Source organism: Mchenga conophoros, linkage group LG16 (assembly GCF_057382185.1).
Source record: "Mchenga conophoros isolate Kocher_MC1m ecotype Shallow Benthic linkage group LG16, M_conophoros_male_GT1.1, whole genome shotgun sequence".
In the NCBI taxonomy this organism is placed as follows: Eukaryota; Metazoa; Chordata; class Actinopteri; order Cichliformes; family Cichlidae; genus Mchenga; species Mchenga conophoros.
In genome coordinates this window covers 26,210,054-26,230,372 of record NC_140541.1, presented here as the reverse complement: position 1 = coordinate 26,230,372, position 20,319 = coordinate 26,210,054, and the positions used below count along the sequence as shown (strand labels likewise).

General features: G+C 39.5%; 1 protein-coding gene across 1 annotated transcript in view; it reads right to left on the bottom strand.

Moving 5' to 3' along the window:
- Nucleotides 1-1,460: 1,460 nt before the first annotated feature.
- The window catches only part of tmem198aa (transmembrane protein 198aa), a 41,390-nt gene continuing 22,531 nt past the window's right edge, over nucleotides 1,461-20,319 (bottom strand). Inside the window, exons 3-7 of the mRNA XM_085249411.1 lie at nucleotides 18,924-19,162; nucleotides 18,162-18,374; nucleotides 17,550-17,673; nucleotides 5,341-5,645; nucleotides 1,461-4,460 (exon numbers count right to left, since the gene is read on the bottom strand). Of these exons, the coding sequence (XP_085105537.1) occupies nucleotides 4,308-4,460; nucleotides 5,341-5,645; nucleotides 17,550-17,673; nucleotides 18,162-18,374; nucleotides 18,924-19,162 (1,034 nt within the window). The 3' untranslated portion in view covers nucleotides 1,461-4,307. The remainder of the gene's footprint in view (nucleotides 4,461-5,340; nucleotides 5,646-17,549; nucleotides 17,674-18,161; nucleotides 18,375-18,923; nucleotides 19,163-20,319) is intronic.

Below are 20,319 nucleotides of genomic sequence, written 5' to 3'. Positions count from 1 at the left end.
TGTAGCCTGAAACCTACACTGTCAGAGCACATAAGAATGCAACTGACTGGAAATCCAGATGCTTGATTTTTCTCCATTACTTATGTTAATGATTCTTAAGCAGCTCTTTATCACAGCCAACACCTGCAGAGTAAAAATGATATTTTGAAGCTCATATCTGGTGTTTAAGAACTCGTTTTTCTCTTTACTTTGCACACTTTGTCCTCTCTAAAAGACTTGAGCCATCCTGCTCATCTTCACATTTTGCTTCCAAGGAGCCAGACTTTCTTGCAATTTCTTTCAAAGACCTTAAAATGTCTTTTTGAAGGTCTTGCAAAGTTTTGGCTTTTTGCTCTCATCTTCAGGGCAGTTCCTGTACATGACTGTTATCAGAGTAATGCAGCTTTTTTGTTTTGTTTGTATGTTTCTTAAGCCAAATAACATTGACCAATGAATTATGCAAATATTAAAAAAAAGGAATTTAACTGAAAGCATGAACCATTGTTGTGGCTACTTTGTTACTTGTAGCCTGTTGCAAAAAACATATACTTTGTTATTTTTGAATAGCAAAGTATATGTTTGAATGAATGAATATATGAAAGAAAAAACTGAAGATAACACAGTTTAACAGGCATAATATAGTATTTTTACACCAGCAAGGTGATTCTTTAAATGCATATCTCAGCATGATGTGGAGTGTGTCCTCAAAAAAAAAAAATCTGAGGAAAACTGAATAAGAGGAGGACAAAGAAGTGTCAGGTCGTAACAATCTACAGCAGATAAACAGTGTCTGAAAGTCCCGTCCTTGAGAAAAAAAATCCAGCAAAGACCTGACAAGTGGTTCAGGACCTTCAGTTGATCCATCTACTGTTAACTGACGCCTCATCAGAAATGGCCTCAGTGTGAAGGGTGGCTGTCAAGAAGCTATTCTTTAGAAAGAGGAAAAGGGAAAGATGGGTGAGGTGTTGCAAATTACAAAAAACCCCAAAAACAGCCAAGGCCAAAGCAGAAATCTGGGGGAATAATTCTGAAGACTATTTCAAGAAATGACAAAAAAGCTTGACTAAGAGAGGTCAGGCTGAGCTGAAGAATAAAAGTAATCAAATATTGACTTTCAAGCTCATTAGAATTGCACAAACTCTGTTTTTTTGATGTTTCACTCATTTTCCTAGCAACATATAATAGTGAGTGGTGGGTTAGTGGGTGGCTCAACACTTTTGCACATCACTGCATCATCAATAATTATGAAAAAAATATGTAACAGAATCATCACCTACTGATATCTGTGTACAAGCACCATTTCTGAAACAGGTAAATATCTGTCGATTTATTCTAGGGACTAATTCTAAACTAAACTTATGTAACGCATGTATTTGTGGGAGTGTCAGAGAGAGAGATATTGAACAAAAAAGTATTTGATATTTGTGCTCCAACAGTTGTGCACACACAAATGACAATGTAAAGATAACAAGACCACTGAATTATAGAATCACAATGTTTATCATATGTTAGGTCCATAGAAATCCATGCTTAATAACATAATAGCAATAATAATAATAATCATAATAATAATCATAATAATAATAATCGGGTGATTTTTACATATTTAAATTGGATGATACGAAAAGGACGAATCAGAGTCCATTTTCTTTGCTAAATTTGAACATGAAACACTGAAACACCTGAATGAGAAGTGTATCCACCGCTCAGCCAAATCAAAGCAAACTGGACATACAGCAGAATCACAACATAACAGGTCTACTCCAGAAAGTAATAGCCTGCATAAATTACATACATGACTGTGGTGCAAACATGAAAATGGAGCCAAACATTTGTACACTTAAAAATTATTTACAAGTCAATATCTACAGTCAAAGGTTTTCTCAACAGAAATGTTATATAATAGGTAATGAAAAAAAATATTAGAAATAAGAAAAACAACAACATAAAAGAAAAGTTCAGTGAAAGAATTATTCATTTCCGTCCCCAAATTACAAGCAAGAGGAGGGGCAATGTTTAGTTTAGAATTACACTACAATAAAAACACAAAAGCAGATCAAAGCAGGAGTGAAGTATAGGCAGAAAACCAAAAATAACACTTGTACTGCCACAACCGTGAAACAACATTTAATAACAGTAAACAGCAGGTAGGAAGCTGATGTAACAGGCATAATGCATGTGAAAAAGAGGAAAATGCTTCAAATGCCTTTCAAAGCCCTTTACAGACAGAAGAGAACTGGAGATAGGAAGAGAGTTTTTATTTTTACCTACATCAGCCCAGGACCAGAAAACTAAAGTGTAAATGTCAGAGCTGTGACATGACAACAGCACAATCGAAACATATACACAATGATCAACATGCAGTAATGGGCTTTTGATAAAAATCCCTGGTCCTCGGGCCTAAAAGTACTGTAAATTTTGCTGAATCCAGGCACTAACTTACATACCTCAAGTTTTATTTTATAATTTATGTGCGGTCAGATTGTTTTGTTTTCCTAAACCTCAGAAAAAAGAAGCTATAATAAAACAATAGTTTAAAAAAACAATATTGAGGCAGAATTTAATTAAAAAATGTTCCTTTCCTACTACCGACTCTTCCATTTATAGTAATATTCAACCTAAGTAGGAATTGCAACATTGCTAGAAATAGTGTTCATGAACTACAATGTTTTGTTTCCAGAGAGCTTTAATTAAAAAAAAGCCCAAAAAACCCCCAAAACAAAACAACTTTCTCCTTCTGTACTTTAACATCTCGCATTCAGAGTCCTTCTCCTGTCTCAGTGTTTAGTATAACAATATTAATGTAAGGAACTTATTTCAATTTCAAAGTGAGTAACACACAAATGCATGTACATTTGAACCGTATGCACACACATACATAGAAAGGCCAGAAAAAAAAGGTCCAGAAGTAAAGATCAGAGGGCGCCACTTGCAGGCGCATTTATCTTCACATTCTCTTATCTTAAAAAAAAAGATGCTGCCTCTTTTTTTTTAATCACTTAACATTTCACTCAAATATTTTCATACCATTTTTCACCAACTGGTAAAGAAAAGAGAATTTAATGTATGCACAACATGCTGCGCATACATTCCCCCCTCTCCTTGGCCAGTATTTGGTATGTTCCATCAATTGCCACAGGGCTCATGTGTCCACTCACACACACAAAAATACACTATTTTTAACATTTTTACTGTTACTGTTAACTATTATTCTCAGACTTCATTATATCAATCAAATTCCAGAATGATTAATATCGGACAGCAGCTATTTGTCTTTAACAGAAGCTTTGTGGAAAAGAGCAAAAAGGGACACAAGAGCACTGTTAATAAATAAAATCACATCGCTTGCAGAAATGTTTAATGGAGAGAGGAAAGAAGAGCAGACAGATGAGTATCCTGTTCAGGTCTGTAGTTGGAATGGCTGACAATAGAATAGAGGATACAAGGAAAGTGGTGAGATGTAAAAACAGTCTCCTTGAAAATCACAACAGCGCAGGGAATGACACTTAATTGACAACAGAAGTAACACAAACATTGTCTTTGGTGTAAACCGTTTAATCCAATTCACACCTAAACTTGTCTCTTTCTGCATGTTGAAGCAGTACAGGCCTTGCGCTGCCACGTTTGAATTTACAAGCTGTCAGTGAAGATAAAAAAAAAAGACTTCATGAATGACCTTTTAAATGAGAAGAGCTCCCTTTGAGTTTCAGTGTTTGCTGTGATTTTTTTATGTTGCTTTTCAGTCATTTTTCACAGCAGATGCTTCCTTAAGTCAAAATGTTTAATCCTTTAATTACCTTTGGAGTAAAGTGTTCTTTTACTTTAACTTGATGAAAGGCAATTTTTTTAATGCAATTTTTTTCTAACATGATGTGGGGCTCCTGTGGAGTGATTTTTCTTCCCCACTAGAAATTACATTGTATGGCTTGAACCAACCAGTATAAATCTTCGTATCAAATGTTCAACAGAGACAGTTTAATTAACTATGCATAAGAGCGTTTCACTTGTTTCCAGTGTTTTCCATGTAAGTACAATTACAGAGAAGCCAAATATAACATATGATGACTCACACTTCCGACAAAGAAAATCACTGTTTTTAGACATTAAAAGGAAAAAACAGACCAAATAAATACTTCAGTGGGTCTGACAGGAGAATAGCAGTGTGGGTCACACCACCTCTGGAGCACTTTGAGCTCCTGTTGGCTTAATAGGCAGTTGATTGGGTTGGCACGGTTAGGTTAGGTTAGGTTTCTTATCCTTATCAGTGAGTCTTGAAGTAGCCTGTGATGGTGCACATGTGTGTGTGTGGATCTGTGCAATTAACTGCCTCAGATGCGAACTGGGGGTCCACTGGGTGCTGTAAGGGGCACCTGAGAACCGCAGTCATAGTCAAGTTCAGCCATCCGAGACCGGCTCATCATTCTACTGTGGGAGTACGCCCGTCTGTCTGTCTGTCTGTCCCTGAAACTCCTGATGTAACTCTGTGGACAGACAGGAAATAAAGGGCTGCGGTGGGTATATGGCATATGTAAATACAGCAAGACACAAAAGCTTGCACTCATGTACAATTATTCTTCAATGAAAAGTCTGACATGTGACACTTTTATCCCTGTTCAGTTTTCTTCTGAAGTCCCATTGAAGAGGATCATTACCCCTTATCTTAACATTAAATATGAACCTGAAGCCTGCAGACACTTAGTTTAGCCAGACATTATAGGGAGAGGACACTTAGTGAATCTTAAACAGAAATGTGTGGGAGAGTTCTGAAATGCTAAAGCTGGCAGTTGGGAAGAACATATGAGCCAGTCGTGTTGAGTGGCACATGTTTAGCTGAGCATGATTGGTGTAGTTGTGTGTCTACTCTTCATTGTCCCAGTTTATTATTATTGTAGCAAAAAAATTAGTTAAGTATACATATATATATATATATTTTAATTTGCAAGGCTTTCTTCGTTACTTTGGCATGATCACCGAAGGAACTGTGTGCACGCTTAACAGAAGTACAGCTAAATAAATTCCTGGAGATATCAGCAAAAATGGCTGTCAAACTGTATGACTTGCGCTCTGGCAGGAGTTTAGCACAGAGAGAATAAAGATTTTGCTGTGCAGTGCATTTGTACATAAATAAAACAGTTTCTGTTTTTCCTACACTTATTTGTCCTGAACTTGTCACTTAACTGTGCGGAGTGGAACACTGATGTCATTCTACTCAAATTAAAACTGTGACTTGAATGTAGAATTTTATCCAAAATCTAATTTCAGAGAATCCGAAGAACACAAACATTTTAATGACCTGGACTGAGGATGTTCAGATTTTCATCGAATTACCTTGTTAAGAATAGATACAGTATTATAGCTTACCGGAGACAGCACATCTCCATCAAAGCGCCTTTTGGAGTTGGCTTTGCGGTGGTAGCCAGGCTCAGTCTGAGGAGGAGGAGGAGGGACTTTAGGAGGCTGAGAGCTCTGAGTTTGGTGATGAGGGTGAGATGCTGCTGGGTGGTGGTACTGCTGGTGGTTGTGATGGGAATGAGTCTTCTGCTTGTGCCCTGCTTTCTGGCTCTGTCTCTTTTTCTTCTTTTTGTTTTCCTTCTCCTTTTTCAGCCTCTCTTCTCTCTGTCGAATCCGCATGAGCTGCACCTTTCGCTGCTGTCGACTTAAAACCACTAGAGTCAAAGAAAAAAAGTTTTGATAATTAGTGGTAAGGAGAAGAAAATTAGAACGATAGATAATGAAGAGGGAGTGACTTCAGGATAAAGAGAAAACAGCAAAGCTTTTATAGAGAAACTAACTTTAGGGTACTTGTGTAACCCCGGTTCTCAGAGTTGCATGAGTGAGACATTGTGCTATGGGATGCAGCACCTCTTCTCACTTCAGCCAGCAAGAAGGATTATTTGGTGAAAGATCTCACTTGCGCTACTGTGAGAACAGAGGTTACATAAATAACCCAAAGTTTTCATTCCGAACATTGATTTTGATGTCTCACTCTCGGATATGGAGACCTTTTGTACTGCCAGACAAGCTCATCTCAAGCAAGCACCAGCAATCAGCAAGTAGCCCCCTTATAGAAGTGAAGACCTACAGTGGTACTGGGCTACACTTTCCAGTGTGTAGAACCAGACAAAAGTAAAGTGTACGCACAGATGTCTTGGAATGACAACCCCTTAATCAGGGCCTAGCTCAGGGGTGGGCAATCTCAGTCCACGAGGGAGCTAATTTAGCCATTTAACTTTTTTTCTTTTTTTTTACAAAAACAAAACAAAACAAATAATTTAGCCATTTAAATCAGCTGTGTTGGTTCAAGGAAACATCTAAAACCTGCAGGGTTAAAAACCTCGTGGACTGAGATTGCCCACCCCTGGCCTAGCTAGCCTATCTTTCAGGTGTGTTGAATATTGACTGCATAGTGGCGCAAGCTACTTAAGGGTGGGTGGTTCTGCCTGACACGGTCACTGCCATTACCAGCCAATCAAGACTGACTTAATGAGATAAATCCTTTTGAGGAATATGAGGGAGGCCCATCCCACAGTGAGACATTGAAACAATTGCTAAGAAAGAGAAGTGATTAAGTCAAGTGAACAGACAGATTCAAAATGGCCTGTATTTGTATAGCGCTTTACTAGTCCCTAAGGACCCCAAAGCGCTTTACATATCCAGTCATCCACCCATTCACACACACATTCACACACAGGTGATGGCAAGCTACATTGTAGCCACAGCCACCCTGGGGCGCACTGACAGAGGCAAGGCTGCCGGACACTGGCGCCACCGGGCCCTCTGACCACCACCAGTAGGCAACGGGTGAAGTGTCTTGCCCAAGGACACATTGACCGAGACTGTCCAAGCTGGGGCTCGAACCGGCAACTTTCCAATTACAAGGCGAACTCCCAACTCTTGAGCCACGATCGCCCTTACCAAATTACCAAGGTAAGGAATACAAGCAAGGCCTTTAATCAGGTAAGGGCTTGTACAAATATTTTAAATAGCTTTAAATGCAGATGATAAACTTTTCTCAAGGTTTATTTTGAACGGAGGCTATAAAAAAAAAAAGTAAAAATACTGATGCCAATTTGCTCATTTCCTTTATTCTGTTCAGTCTGTTGGCAGACAAATCATTTTCCTCTCTGCATGTACTTATACTGAGCTGTTCAATCTCCTGACATATTGTGAGTGGGTGAGTGTGTTATTTTTGCACCCTGTCCAGAAAAGGATGTCGGTAAACCATCCTGCTTCACCGTCCATTACACATAGGAGTATTTTTGAGCATGGGTGTTTGTAGGCATTTCCATTCAGTGGTTAGATATACACTATCTGTGTAATATTTATTATCTGAGCTCCAGTATTTATCCATTACAGATGTATTGTACTGGTCACAGCTGCCTTATGTGTGCGTGTGTAAGTGTAAGTGTTCAGAGGTCTATTGTTGTTTCTTCATGCATGGGGACAACAGGGCACCATCTGGCAAGGAAACTGCTTAATAATACCCCCCTTTCTTTTCCTTGGATCTCCCCACGTCAGGCCCCTCTGGCCACATGTATGTGTGTGTGTGTGTGTGTGTGTGTGTGTGTGTGTGTGTGTTGGGGGGGGGGGGGGGGGGGGGTCCACTATTTTAAAAAGGTTCTTCAGAGTTTAGGTTCAAGTAACAAAAAAATGCTTTTGGGGTTAGTATTGAGAGGCTATGTCAGTGACAGTCCTGATGAGCATAGGTGAATCGGTGCATATTCAATTAGTATCTACACAGAGGGGCAAAAACCCCCTGAAAAAAACAGTCGAGACAAGTCAAACATGTGCGAGCTAATTCATTCATGGCCCTGTTCTGCACACTATTCAGTCAGCTGACAGATGATTTTCCTCACAGCTCCACTTGGGTGCCCAGCTTACCCATTGTGCCCCAGTTTATTATCCTCACTCTGCCCTTCCCCCAGTACACCTGCTTCCTCTTTACTTTTCTCTCTTCTCTCCTCCACACAATTTCTCATCCTCCGTTTACTGCCAGCAGAGTATCTTTTAGCAGATAAAGAGTAATTGAAAAAAGTTAATTCAAGATTACATGCTGTGGACGTTAAGTAATGCAAATAATAGTAGGACTTTTCATTGCAGCTCAGTAATAATGTGGTAACTTCCACACATGCTTTAAGAATAATTATCATATTACTTGAAGTTTGCTTTAATAGGATATTAACCCTTTAAAGCCCAGTGTGTCATATTTGATACATGTGTTTTTGTGAGTTTATGAGACTTCAGCATCATCAGAATGACTTTTTTTTAACCTCAAAAAAATGATATAAATTGCATGACACATTTTTAATGACTAAATTGCAAAAATATGGCTTATGTAGCAAATGTGATACAAATGAAAACTCATATATATGCAGATTAAAATTTTATTTGTTCCTGGTTATTGAACAGAAACTACCACATGTGCTTCCACATGATTAAGCCACAGTATTTACTCTGTTACCGTCAAACAAAGAAGACTGCAGAAGGCATACGGTTGGATGCATTCCAGTGTTATAAAATGTTTATAGCATTCCTATATCATAAAGCATCAACTAATGTTAATTTATTATTATAAACATAAAATAATCAAGCATCCAAATATTAGCATTTTATTGCTAGCAGGCTATTATATATGATGTTATACTAGAATACTATGGTACTATTACTAATTTGTTTGCCTTATTGGTATTTGCTTGTTTCTACTGCGTTACCTAGTTTTTGGTGACTTGTTACCCAATCGCATACATCTCACTGTAACCGTATTCAATGTAACCACTGTTGATACAATATCACTTGGTTATTGTTTGGATATTACTTTGGTAATTTATTGGTAATAAGATGCTATTCCGTATTGTTACTTCTTTATTATTGCACAGTTACCACACTATTAGAAAGCTGTTATAGAAAGCTCCCCCAGTTGTTGTGTACCTCTTATTCATTGTGTAAGACAACAACCCGATATCATGTTAACATGCTTTGCTGTGATACTGGGTCGAAGAGAAAGTATTCAGGCATCACTATTCCATTAGTATTTATTTACAGGTATGCATGACAGCACATTCCAATGATGCCAAAGTGCAGAATTATGTAGCAAAATGTCAGCAACGTATACACTGTGTACAAGTAATGCACAGGTTTGTGTAATGTAGATGTAACGCTGACATCTACGTTTGATAATAAAAATTACTAATAAAAAAATTAATGATAATGATAGTAATATATATATTTTTTATGTGCATGGGGAGTGGGGCAAACAGTTCTAATTTCTATCTCTCAAAAATTTCATGGTTATAATTTGTTTACTTCACCAAGGCATAAGGTGAGATAGAGGTGAGTGTTCAGCGCTGCTTGTTTGTCTTTCTGTTTACCTATTTTTTATGCAAAGCTGCTAGGACACATTTTGTGAAATATGTTGGAGAGGTAAAGCACGGTCAAAGAAAGAATCCATTAACCTGCACTGCTGATACAGATCAGTTTCTTTAAAATTGCAGAACAGTTTAGAGGATTTGATCTCCGAGTGCTGTTCCTTTTTCTTGCATTATTTTTTATTCAGAAACAACAGAAGAAATAAATACTATACATGTATAATACATCTATCTTTCTACCTGGTTTTGCATCAGTATCTATAGGGAGTGCAGAATTATTAGGCAAGTTGTATTTTTGAGGAATAATTTTATTATTGAACAACAACCATGTTCTCAATGGACCCAAAAAACTCATTAATATCAAAGCTGAATGTTTTTGGAAGTAGTTTTTAGTTTGTTTTTAGTTTTAGCTATTTTAGGGGGATATCTGTGTGTGCAGGTGACTATTACTGTGCATAATTATTAGGCAACTTAACAAAAAACAAATATATACCCATTTCAATCATTTATTTTTACCAGTGAAACCAATATAACATCTCCACATTCACAAATATACATTTCTGACATTCAAAAACTAAACAAAAACAAATCAGCAACCAATATAGCCACCTTTCTTTGCAAGGACACTCAAAAGCCTGCCATCCATGGATTCTGTCAGTGTTTTGATCTGTTCACCATCAACATTGCGTGCAGCAGCAACCACAGCCTCCCAGACACTGTTCAGAGAGGTGTACTGTTTTCCCTCCTTGTAAATCTCACATTTGATGATGGACCACAGGTTCTCAATGGGGTTCAGATCAGGTGAACAAGGAGGCCATGTCATTAGTTTTTCTTCTTTTATACCCTTTCTTGCCAGCCACGCTGTGGAGTACTTGGACGCGTGTGATGGAGCATTGTCCTGCATGAAAATCATGTTTTTCTTGAAGGATGCAGACTTCTTTCTGTACCACTGCTTGAAGAAGGTGTCTTCCAGAAACTGGCAGTAGGACTGGGAGTTGAGCTTGACTCCATCCTCAACCCGAAAAGGCCCCACAAGCTCATCTTTGATGATACCAGCCCAAACCAGTACTCCACCTCCACCTTGCTGGCGTCTGAGTCGGACTGGAGCTCTCTGCCCTTTACCAATCCAGCCACGGGCCCATCCATCTGGCCCATCAAGACTCACTCTCATTTCATCAGTCCATAAAACCTTAGAAAAACCAGTCTTGAGATATTTCTTGGCCCAGTCTTGACGTTTCAGCTTGTGTCTTGTTCAGTGGTGGTCGTCTTTCAGCCTTTCTTACCTTGGCCATGTCTCTGAGTATTGCACACCTTGTGCTTTTGGGCACTCCAGTGATGTTGCAGCTCTGAAATATGGCCAAACTGGTGGCAAGTGGCATCTTGGCAGCTGCATGCTTGACTTTTCTCAGTTCATGGGCAGTTATTTTGCGCCTTGGTTTTTCCACACGCTTCTTGCGACCCTGTTGACTATTTTGAATGAAACGCTTGATTGTTCGATGATCACGCTTCAGAAGCTTTGCAATTTTGAGACTGCTGCATCCCTCCGCAAGATATCTCACTATTTTTGACTTTTCTGAACCTGTCAAGTCCTTCTTTTGACCCATTTTGCCAAAGGAAAGGACGTTGCCTAATAATTATGCACACCTGATATAGGGTGTTGATGTCATTAGACCACACCCCTTCTCATTACAGAGATGCACATCACCTAATATGCTTAATTGGTAGTAGGCTTTCGAGCCTATACAGCTTGGAGTAAGACAACATGCATGAAGAGGATGATGTGGACAAAATACTCATTTGCCTAATAATTCTGCACTCCCTGTATAGCAGTAAACCATATTTTTGTTTGTTTAACAACGTGGAAGAATGGTCATCATGTAATGGTCTGGTTTTATATTATTTCTCCACAAGAAACACTATGTGGTAATCTACTTCTTTTATTCCTAGGTCTCTTTCCCCTCACAATTGCACAGTTTTGAAAATAGCATTGAAAAGCTTCCTCTATCTCTGAGCCCACACCCTCTGACTGGAAGCTGCAGTAGCCTGCTTTTTAATCTCATTATTTGAGGACATGTGTGACTTCTTCTAAGTCACTGTATGACGGTGCAAGTCAAACACAGGCAAAGATCAAATGGCTGAGTGTGTGCTGCATGTATATGCATGTGTCTGTTCTTCCTTTAGTTGAGGTATGAGCGAGCGAGTGAGCCAGTGAATGAGATTCTAACCCGCAGTGTTTCTGTCTCTGCCCTTGTCTGTTTGGGTGTATTGTGTTTGTTTGCTGCATTCACATATTGTGTTGAAGACATGTATGTGCGATCTTGCCATCTGTGTTGTGGCTGCCTTCAGAACAGATTAAGGCAGGCTGCGTCAATAACACATTCTGGTGAAAACACCAGTGTCGGTATATTCAGAATCCACCCTGCACAAAATCACACAAGAGTGATGCCCGCACACACAGTGTTCCCTATCCTCATCATGGTTATGATTTCATATAGCTGGGATTTGTCAGGCCAGTAGCCTTGACAAAATCTATACTACAAGTTTCAAAGAAGATAGATTGCCATGTGTGGTGGGGCGTGGTCTGCGTTGCCGTGCAGGGAGGGCGGACGCACCTGCACAGCATCCGTAATCACGCCCGCCGAGTTAAAACACGGGGACTCAGGTGTGTGGGGGTGTTTTCTGTGGTGAGAAGTGTGAATAAAATGGCTCTGAATGTTGATCTGTGGTCCCGCCATGCCTTATTCTCACCACAACATGTTTCTCCTATCATCAACTAGACACGGTTGAGTACTTAAATCAAACATTTTTGCTCAGACATTTCAGCGTGTTGCAGTCTGGAACATGTGACTTGTTTGTTTATCTTGGCACTAAACTGACAGACTGAAGTTACTGAATTTTAGGTACATTGAATGTTGTTTACTTACTGGGTATATATTAGTATAAGACACTTTCATTAATGTGTCTCTTATCTGTTAGCTTTTATCCTTAATTAACATATGTGGAATAAGATTAAGGTTTTGGTTGCTGTTTGAAAGTTGGAAAAAGCTTGTGTTGAAAGTGTAATGTAAACAAACAGCAATAAGCAGTAGATAAGTGATGAAATGTCTGTTCAGGTGGAAACATGAGGAACAGAGGTGTCAAACGTACATATATTCATCACTTATCTATTCATGACAAGTAGAAGTACTGAATCCTGTGTTAAAAAATACTGATTCAACTTCTTTGCTTGAGTAAAAGAGAAAAAGCACAGGCTAGGAAAAATTACTCAGTAATAAAATTTAAAAAATCTCTTTAGAGGACATTTCTACCGGCTATGTATTTATTTTGCTTTTATTTATTCGTTTTTTTTTTGCCAAGTTAACTGATACTTGTGTCATATTAATATCACAATGAAGCGACTGACAGGAACACAAAGTTTATTTCAATTTAATTCAAATTCTAACAAAAGTACTCAGCTTGCACAGCTGTTATGTGGAGCACAATCAGAGAAAAACAAAGGGAATTAAAAAAAAAGTTCTATTTGCATTTGCCTACATTGCAGATGGGTGGTTTTGCCTCCACATTAAACAGGAAAAATGAGACAGTCTGGGGTTAAAGTGTGATTCAGCAGGTGTGGAAACCCCAAAATCAACTGTAGTGGTTCAGCGAAAACAATCACAGTAATGTCTATGACAAGCTTACTATATTTAGTTTATGGCTGTAATTAGCTGACTTGTGTTGCTGATTTTTGAGGATTTAGCTAAATTTAGAAAGATATAAGCAAATGTTTAACGAGACATCATGACTGATTATCATCTTTCAGCTACTATGATGTAACCTAACACTGACCATGAACACCACAACTACCCTACCCAAGTCCACCGTAGCGCAGAAAACTAACAATGTAGTCTGCACTAAACTGACCAGCATTTTTCATGGAATCTTTGAATAACTCAAAGTTATTATACTCAAAGTTATTTGCAAGACATTTTAAAATATAAAAACACAATTTCATGCATCTGTTCAAAAAAAAGCCTGACTTGAATGACAACATTACATGTACGATTGAAATCACAAGTTTATCAAAGAAACACTGAGTAATTCTTAAATTTAAAAAAAAAACAACTCTCTTCTTCTTCTCCTGTTCTGCTTTTCTCTGTCTGTGAAATGCAGATGCTATACCTTTAGCTAACAGACACATCTTGTAACAAACTGTACAGAAAAACTTTGGCTGTTTCCTGGTATTTGTTGAACTGTAAGAAATGACTGCACTTAAAAATGTTGCTCCCTTTTTTCTCACTCCTCTGCTGCAGCGCTAGCTAGGTGCTGAAGTACTGCAACAACAACCTTCTGTACCAAAAACAGCTTTTCAAATCATTCCAGGATTTTTTTTTTAACCTCAGAAAGGCTGTAAATGCGTAAATTATGTTTATTCCTCTTTCGTCTGTTTGTGTGTGATAAGCACCGGTGATTGATGCACCAATGGGAGTGCCTTTAGGATTGTGTTCCCTCCATTTAGGTTCAAATCGCTGTGATGCGAAACAATTACTTACATCAAATGTCTAAAACCTAAATTAACATGTAGGGAGTAAAAAGTGGAGATGTTTGTGTTTAAATGTGTGGAGTAAAATTAAAGTACAGGTACCTGAAAATTCTGCTTAAGTAGAGTAACAAAATATGCTTACTTTGTTACTTTCCACCTTGGGAAATAGTAGCAGATCAAACCAAGTGAGTTGTGAAATGACGAGCATAACATTCTCAGATAAATGCATTTTCATTAAATTTGCACTTTAAAATTTGGTTTATTTCACACAACACACGTGACACAGCAGAGAACTGTGACGTTACACACCATGAGACTCACTAATCCATGATGGGATTAGACCAACACTCCACGTGCATTAATGTGCCAGATTTGACAGCGCGTCATTGGGTGTCTAGCACACTTAAAACTGACTGAGTCAGGGGGTGACTCAAATATCTTGTGCAAATACGAATGAAGGCGCATGAAGAAATCCACGATACTGATACACAGATGTCTGCCACTGCCATCCCTCTGGACAAAGATAAGGCTCTTGTGATTTGAGCACAAGCTCAATTTGTAGACTTTGCTTCTGCTACAATGCAAGCTTGTGTGTTAACGTACTGCACGCGCACTGAGACGGAAGCTGTTTTGACAGGGTCATGCCCTGTCAGTGTCCTTTGTGGAGGACATACAATCGTTGTGTCTGCCTAATGTTATCCATGTGCTAAATATAAAATAACAGAGTTAGCAGAGATGTTGCTTCAGCTGCACTGTCCTAAGGGAGAGGAAAAAACTTAACCCTTGACCCAACAAGGTGTCAAACAAGAATCTGTCACTGAAATAACTGCACATCCATCTTCTCCAGTGATAACATGGTGCACATAAGTCACTCACTGTTCACTAAAATCAATCCTGGGGGGTGCTATTATTAGAGGCAGTATCTTAAGAGAGATTTCAGCTATCAGGTAAAGCAGGAGGTTTTCCCAGAGCAATTAGAACCAATGGTAAATCCTACCGAGGTATCAAGAGTCCACAACAGATGTTAGTTGCCTGATACCTATCAGAAAGCACTTAACCAAATAATGCAGAAACTGCCCTCCTCCTAATGCTTTTTCGCATTTTAAAAGTTAATAGATGGAGTTAGTTTCTTATTTACCAACATCTGGAGGTCTGTATGAGGTCTGAGATTGTCTTCATGACAAGCAGATAATTTGCCTGTGTACCAGGTAGCAGAAAGAAGCAAGGGCATAAGGGAGCAGACCTCTTTCCAGGCATTCCCATTATGGCCCACTGCTACTGATGGATAATTGCACTTTCAGCTATGACAGTGCAAGAAAACTGCCATGGCGCCAGGGCTTGGGTACTATGATGATGTGGGTTTTGTAGCCACCAGAATGACAACTAGATTCTCCTTCTGACTGTGCTAGAAAAAAGAAACCAGGTAAACTGGGGAAAATGGGTAAAAGGGAAATCTGAGCCATGACTAGGGATGGGTACCGGTGTCGGTTCTGACATAAATGGTAGTAACCAGACCGAAAAGCAGTGCACATTTCGGTGCTTTATTTCGGTGCTTTTTTTTTCTTGAAATGTCATACACTTTGGATTCTAACCAATCATTTTACCTTTGCAAGCGTAGTAGGCGTGCCCAGGTATGTAGATTATTTTAGAGCAGAGCTACAGATTAAAAATGCCCTAGGCAAAGGGGTCAAAGTCTGGCTGTACTTTACAGCAAAAGATGCAAACTCAGCAGCCTGCTTTAAGGTGATACTGTGCAAAGGAGGTAACTCCTCGAATCTGATGAAACACCTGGCAACGTATAGCATTTTGTTAAAAGCCGAGAAATGCGCCGTATTTGATAGCTTGCTGCGAGACCTCACACCGGGCACATCTACTGCGGGTGGGTTGCCTGTTATCGGACCCGGAGTTAGCAACATCCTCCAAAAACCTGAAGAGGAGAGTCCTGGCCCCTAGCCCTGCCAGTGTAGCAGAAATGATGACTCTCTGCGTGAGTAGCTTAATGTTGTTCGTGTGTTATTTACGTTGAGTAGGCTAACCACGTTATTACATTAATGCACGTAAGGTGAACTAGCAAACACCGTCGTAGTTACATGCGGCTGTCTTCTTGTTTGATGGCAGATACTCCCTTCACCATGGCCAAAAAGGCTAAAATGACCAAAGAAAAAGTGGAAAACAGCTAAACATGAGAGGTTTTTGGACAAAATTGGTGTGTTTTCCATTGATTAAGCACTGCTTCCAGCCAAGAGTGATGCCATAAATTCCCTATAGCTGCAGAAAAGGCTAACGTTATTATCTTTTTACAAAAAAACAGCTAAACATGAGAAGTTTTTGGACAAAGTGTGTGTTCTCCATTCTTTAAGCACCGGTTCGAGCACCGTTTAAGCACCTGCACCGTTTCAAAAGTACCGGTTTGGTACTGGTATCGGATAAAACCTAAACGATACCCATCCCTAGCCATGACTAGTGAGAGAAGGCAACATCCAGTGAAGGGTTGTCTTATATGTTTACAGAGATCTGAATTACTCTTTTATTTCATGGTAAACAAATCCACTTCTTCCTTCTCAGATTTGTCCAAAAACATCTACACAATGTATAGAAATCAAATTCCCTTTAATGTGTGAGAGACATCAAGTCTCCTGCAAGGATCTGTACTTCCATGATGTGAACCACTCTGATGAACAGCGTGAGATTTTGAGGCTGCAGCAGCAGGCTACTGGCTATTTCAAACAAGCCTACTGTGTATGCAATGCACACTGCTGCCATCATGTTGTCTGTTCGTACTACAATATGTCTGGTAGACAGCTACTGAAAGTTTTTGTGGAGAGAATGATACTTCCAACAATTTCTTCAAGAGCTTGAAACTAGCAAATACTTCATGACTTGGAGAGATATTCTGATTTCCATATACTCATATACACAACTCATATATGTAGTTCTCTTAAACGGGATTCCTTGATGACAGTCAAACATGGCATTTTCCAAAATGCCATGTATGACTGCAGATGAGAGAGATGAACACTCTGCATTCATCTTACATATTATACTAATCTCTGAGAATCCACATACAGTACGTAATTATGTCACCTAATGGTTTACAACATTTTAAAATCTCTGAAAAGTTATGAACCTTTCAGAAGTTTCTAAATAAATCTCTTGAACAAGCTCAAGTTTACCAAGGCAAGACTAACATAGTGACGCAGATCAAAACGCCAGTGCCAAACCAACATCCGTGACGTCCGCCTTTGTTGGTGATTACATGCTGTGACAATGGATAGTATATTATTCACTTAAAAATTATTTTATATAACCTACTGCCTCATCACCCCCAACTGGTCGGGATAGATAGCTGCCCTTCCTTGGGCCTGGTTCTCTGAAGGTTCCTTCCTGTTAAAAGGGTTTTTTCCTTCCCACTGTTGCCAAGTGCTTGCTCAAAGGGTCATTTGGTTGTTGTGGTTTGTCTCTATTGTTGTAGTGTCTTTATCTTATAATATAAAGTCCTTTTAGGTGACTGTTGTTGTGATTTGGTGCTATATAAATAAAAAAGCTTTGAGGACAACAAAATGAATAACAAACTTAAACTTGGCCAGAAATTCCTCTGGCAAGATGCAAAAAACCACAAACATTGAAATAGATTCTCAGTCTGCTCTGGTGAGTTTAGTTGTGTATAAAGCAATAACACTCACCCTCTGTGTGAGAAAATCCCTCTGCAGTGACTTTCCACTGAATCAGCACTCCGAGGAGTGCCAGGACAGGCCACACCCCCATGATCACCCAAGTAAACCAGCACACTGGCTTCTTGGGATCCACCTGCAAAAAATACAGTTCCAGTGTCAGTTATATCCTTAACTGCTGATCAGTTAAAGAATTTATCTTCTCCATTTCCTCCCAATTTTAATGATTTTTTTCTGTAAGCTTTTTCTTGCCAAGTGCCTGAGCACAGAGGGTGTGCAGACTTAGTGCAAGTCTTTAAGCCAGCTGAGGCAATTATTTGATATATGCTCTATAAATACAATTGATATGACCTGGCAAGGCCTTTATCGACATTCCGCACTTGAAGAAAAGTATTTGTAGTCCTGTTTCTACTAACAAAAAGAACACACCCTTTTTCAAAATATGTTTTACATCTCCTTTTAGTCTGACACACATATCACTGGAATATGTGTTTCAGAATATGGACTATGTCAGAATTACATATTCCATAACAAACAAGTTTTTTTAATAACTTTTATAATATCTGTCTTTCTCACAAACATGTACTTGGAAAGATGCACAGAAGCATACTCTGATGTTCTTACCTTGAGTCTCTCATAAACGTAGTGTACCAAAGCGAACAGCTCTATAAAATAATCCACGGTTACGGTTATGATGGCAGAGCCAAATGTGGCAGTGGAGAGGGTGACAAAGCAGCGCTGCCACTGTAGTGTGAGGACAGCAAATAGTGTCCCAGAACCCAAGAGAATACCCAGAGGAACCCACACTGTTCTGGGGTGGTAGAACTCCTCCATGACCTAAGAGAGACAGGAAAAGTGTTCCATTTTGCTTTTTTGTATGTGAATCAATTTGGGATCATAATCTAAATGCTATTTCAGAGTTAAGAAAAAAATAACCCTACAATTGTACAATTTTACAAAACCTACATTTCCTCAAAACTCACTGCAGAAGTGGCACATGGACAAATATAGACCTCTAAATTTTGGTGCTGAGATTGCAATGAAACAACTGGGCACATTTTCATGAAACTTGTTGGAGGGGAGAATCATGGGAAAAATAACCCGGGACATTTTTGTGTGGATTGTTCCAGGAAAATATCTAAACATGCATGATGGATTTGTTGACAATGTCATGTTTTCATGTATAGTTTATTTTACAAAAATTACAGATACATAGTAATGGCATGCAGTTAATTTATACACCTTTACTCTATAGACAATGAAAACTACTTTCTTATCCTTAGCTCCAGTGTTATTCATGCAATATAAGTAATACTGATATATCAAATGCATGTATTGTTTAATAATTTGGCTTACACACATAATTCTTAAAAATAGGCAAATTACCACCAGTGATGCAACTCCAACCAGCAGGCCCAGCAGCAGGCCCACCATGAACAGCCCCACACTGCGAACCAGCATCGTCACCAGACCACACAGGGTCCCGATGCCCAGGCCGATGCCCACGGACGCCTCCACACTCAGCTGAGTGTCCATCACCCTCTCCTTATAGCATAGCATGAAGATGACCACAGAGCCAAACATTAGGCCTGTTAGAAACAACACGGCCTTGAAGCATCGATAGCCTGGAGGACAGATGGAAAATAAACCAATGTGAAGATATGACCAGCATACAAATGCATAAAATCTACACACAAGCCTGAGGGGAAAAAAACACAGAATTTAAACACATCAAAGTGACAAGATGAGACACAAAAAGCAACAGTACAGTTCAACTTCAGGGGTCTTCAGTTTGAAACTATGGAGCACGTGTAGTGCACATCAATGAAGTGTGAGCAATCTGAAAACAGCAGCAGAAGAGGTCCAGAGATGCATGAAATTCCATCTCGTCAGGTTTTCTTACAAAACTCAAGGTTTTAGTTTAATTAAGTCTACAATTTCCCTTTTTAAACTGAAATCTGGTATCCTATACTTGAGTCAAAAAAACATGTCCAATTATGATTACATTAATTTAATATTTCTGTGAGTGAGACTCAAGAGAAATACAAATAGAAAATGCAGCACCTCCAAATCTGAGGCCATGGTCCTCGGCCAGAAAAGGGTAGAGTGCCCACTCCCGGGTCAGGCAGGGATGAGTTCCTGCCCCAAGTGGAGGAGTTTGAGTATCTCGGGGTCTTGTTCATGAGTGACGGGAGAAGGGAGCGGGAGATCAACAGATGGATTGGTGTGGCGGCCGCAGTGATGCGGATGCTGTACCGGTCTGTCTTGGTGAAAAAATAGCTGAGTGTAAAAGCGAAGCTCTCAATTTACCGGTCGATCTACGTCCCTACCCTCACCTATGGTCACGAGCTGTGGGTAGTGACCGAAAGAACGAGATCGCAAGCGGGTGACTGGCCTCTCCCTTAGAGATAGGGTGAGAGGTTCGGCCATTCGGGAGAGGCTCAGAGTAGAGCCACTGCTCCTCCACATCGAAAGGAGCCAGTTGAGGTGGTTTGGGCATCTGACAAGGATACCCCCTGGGCGCCTCATGGGTGAGGCATGTCCCACCGAGAGGAGGCATCGGGGCAGACCCAGGACCCCTGGACAAGCTGGAGGAGGTGGCTGGGGAGAGGGAGGTCTGGGCTTCTCTGCTGCCCCTGCTCCAGATAAGCGGAAGAAAATGAATGGACGGATGGATGATTGTAATAAAATACAGATTTTTTTTTTTTTTATCTCTGTTGTACTTTTTTTTGTAAACTCCTCATGTTTTGCAAAACAAACCTGTACATAATGGAGGGAAATG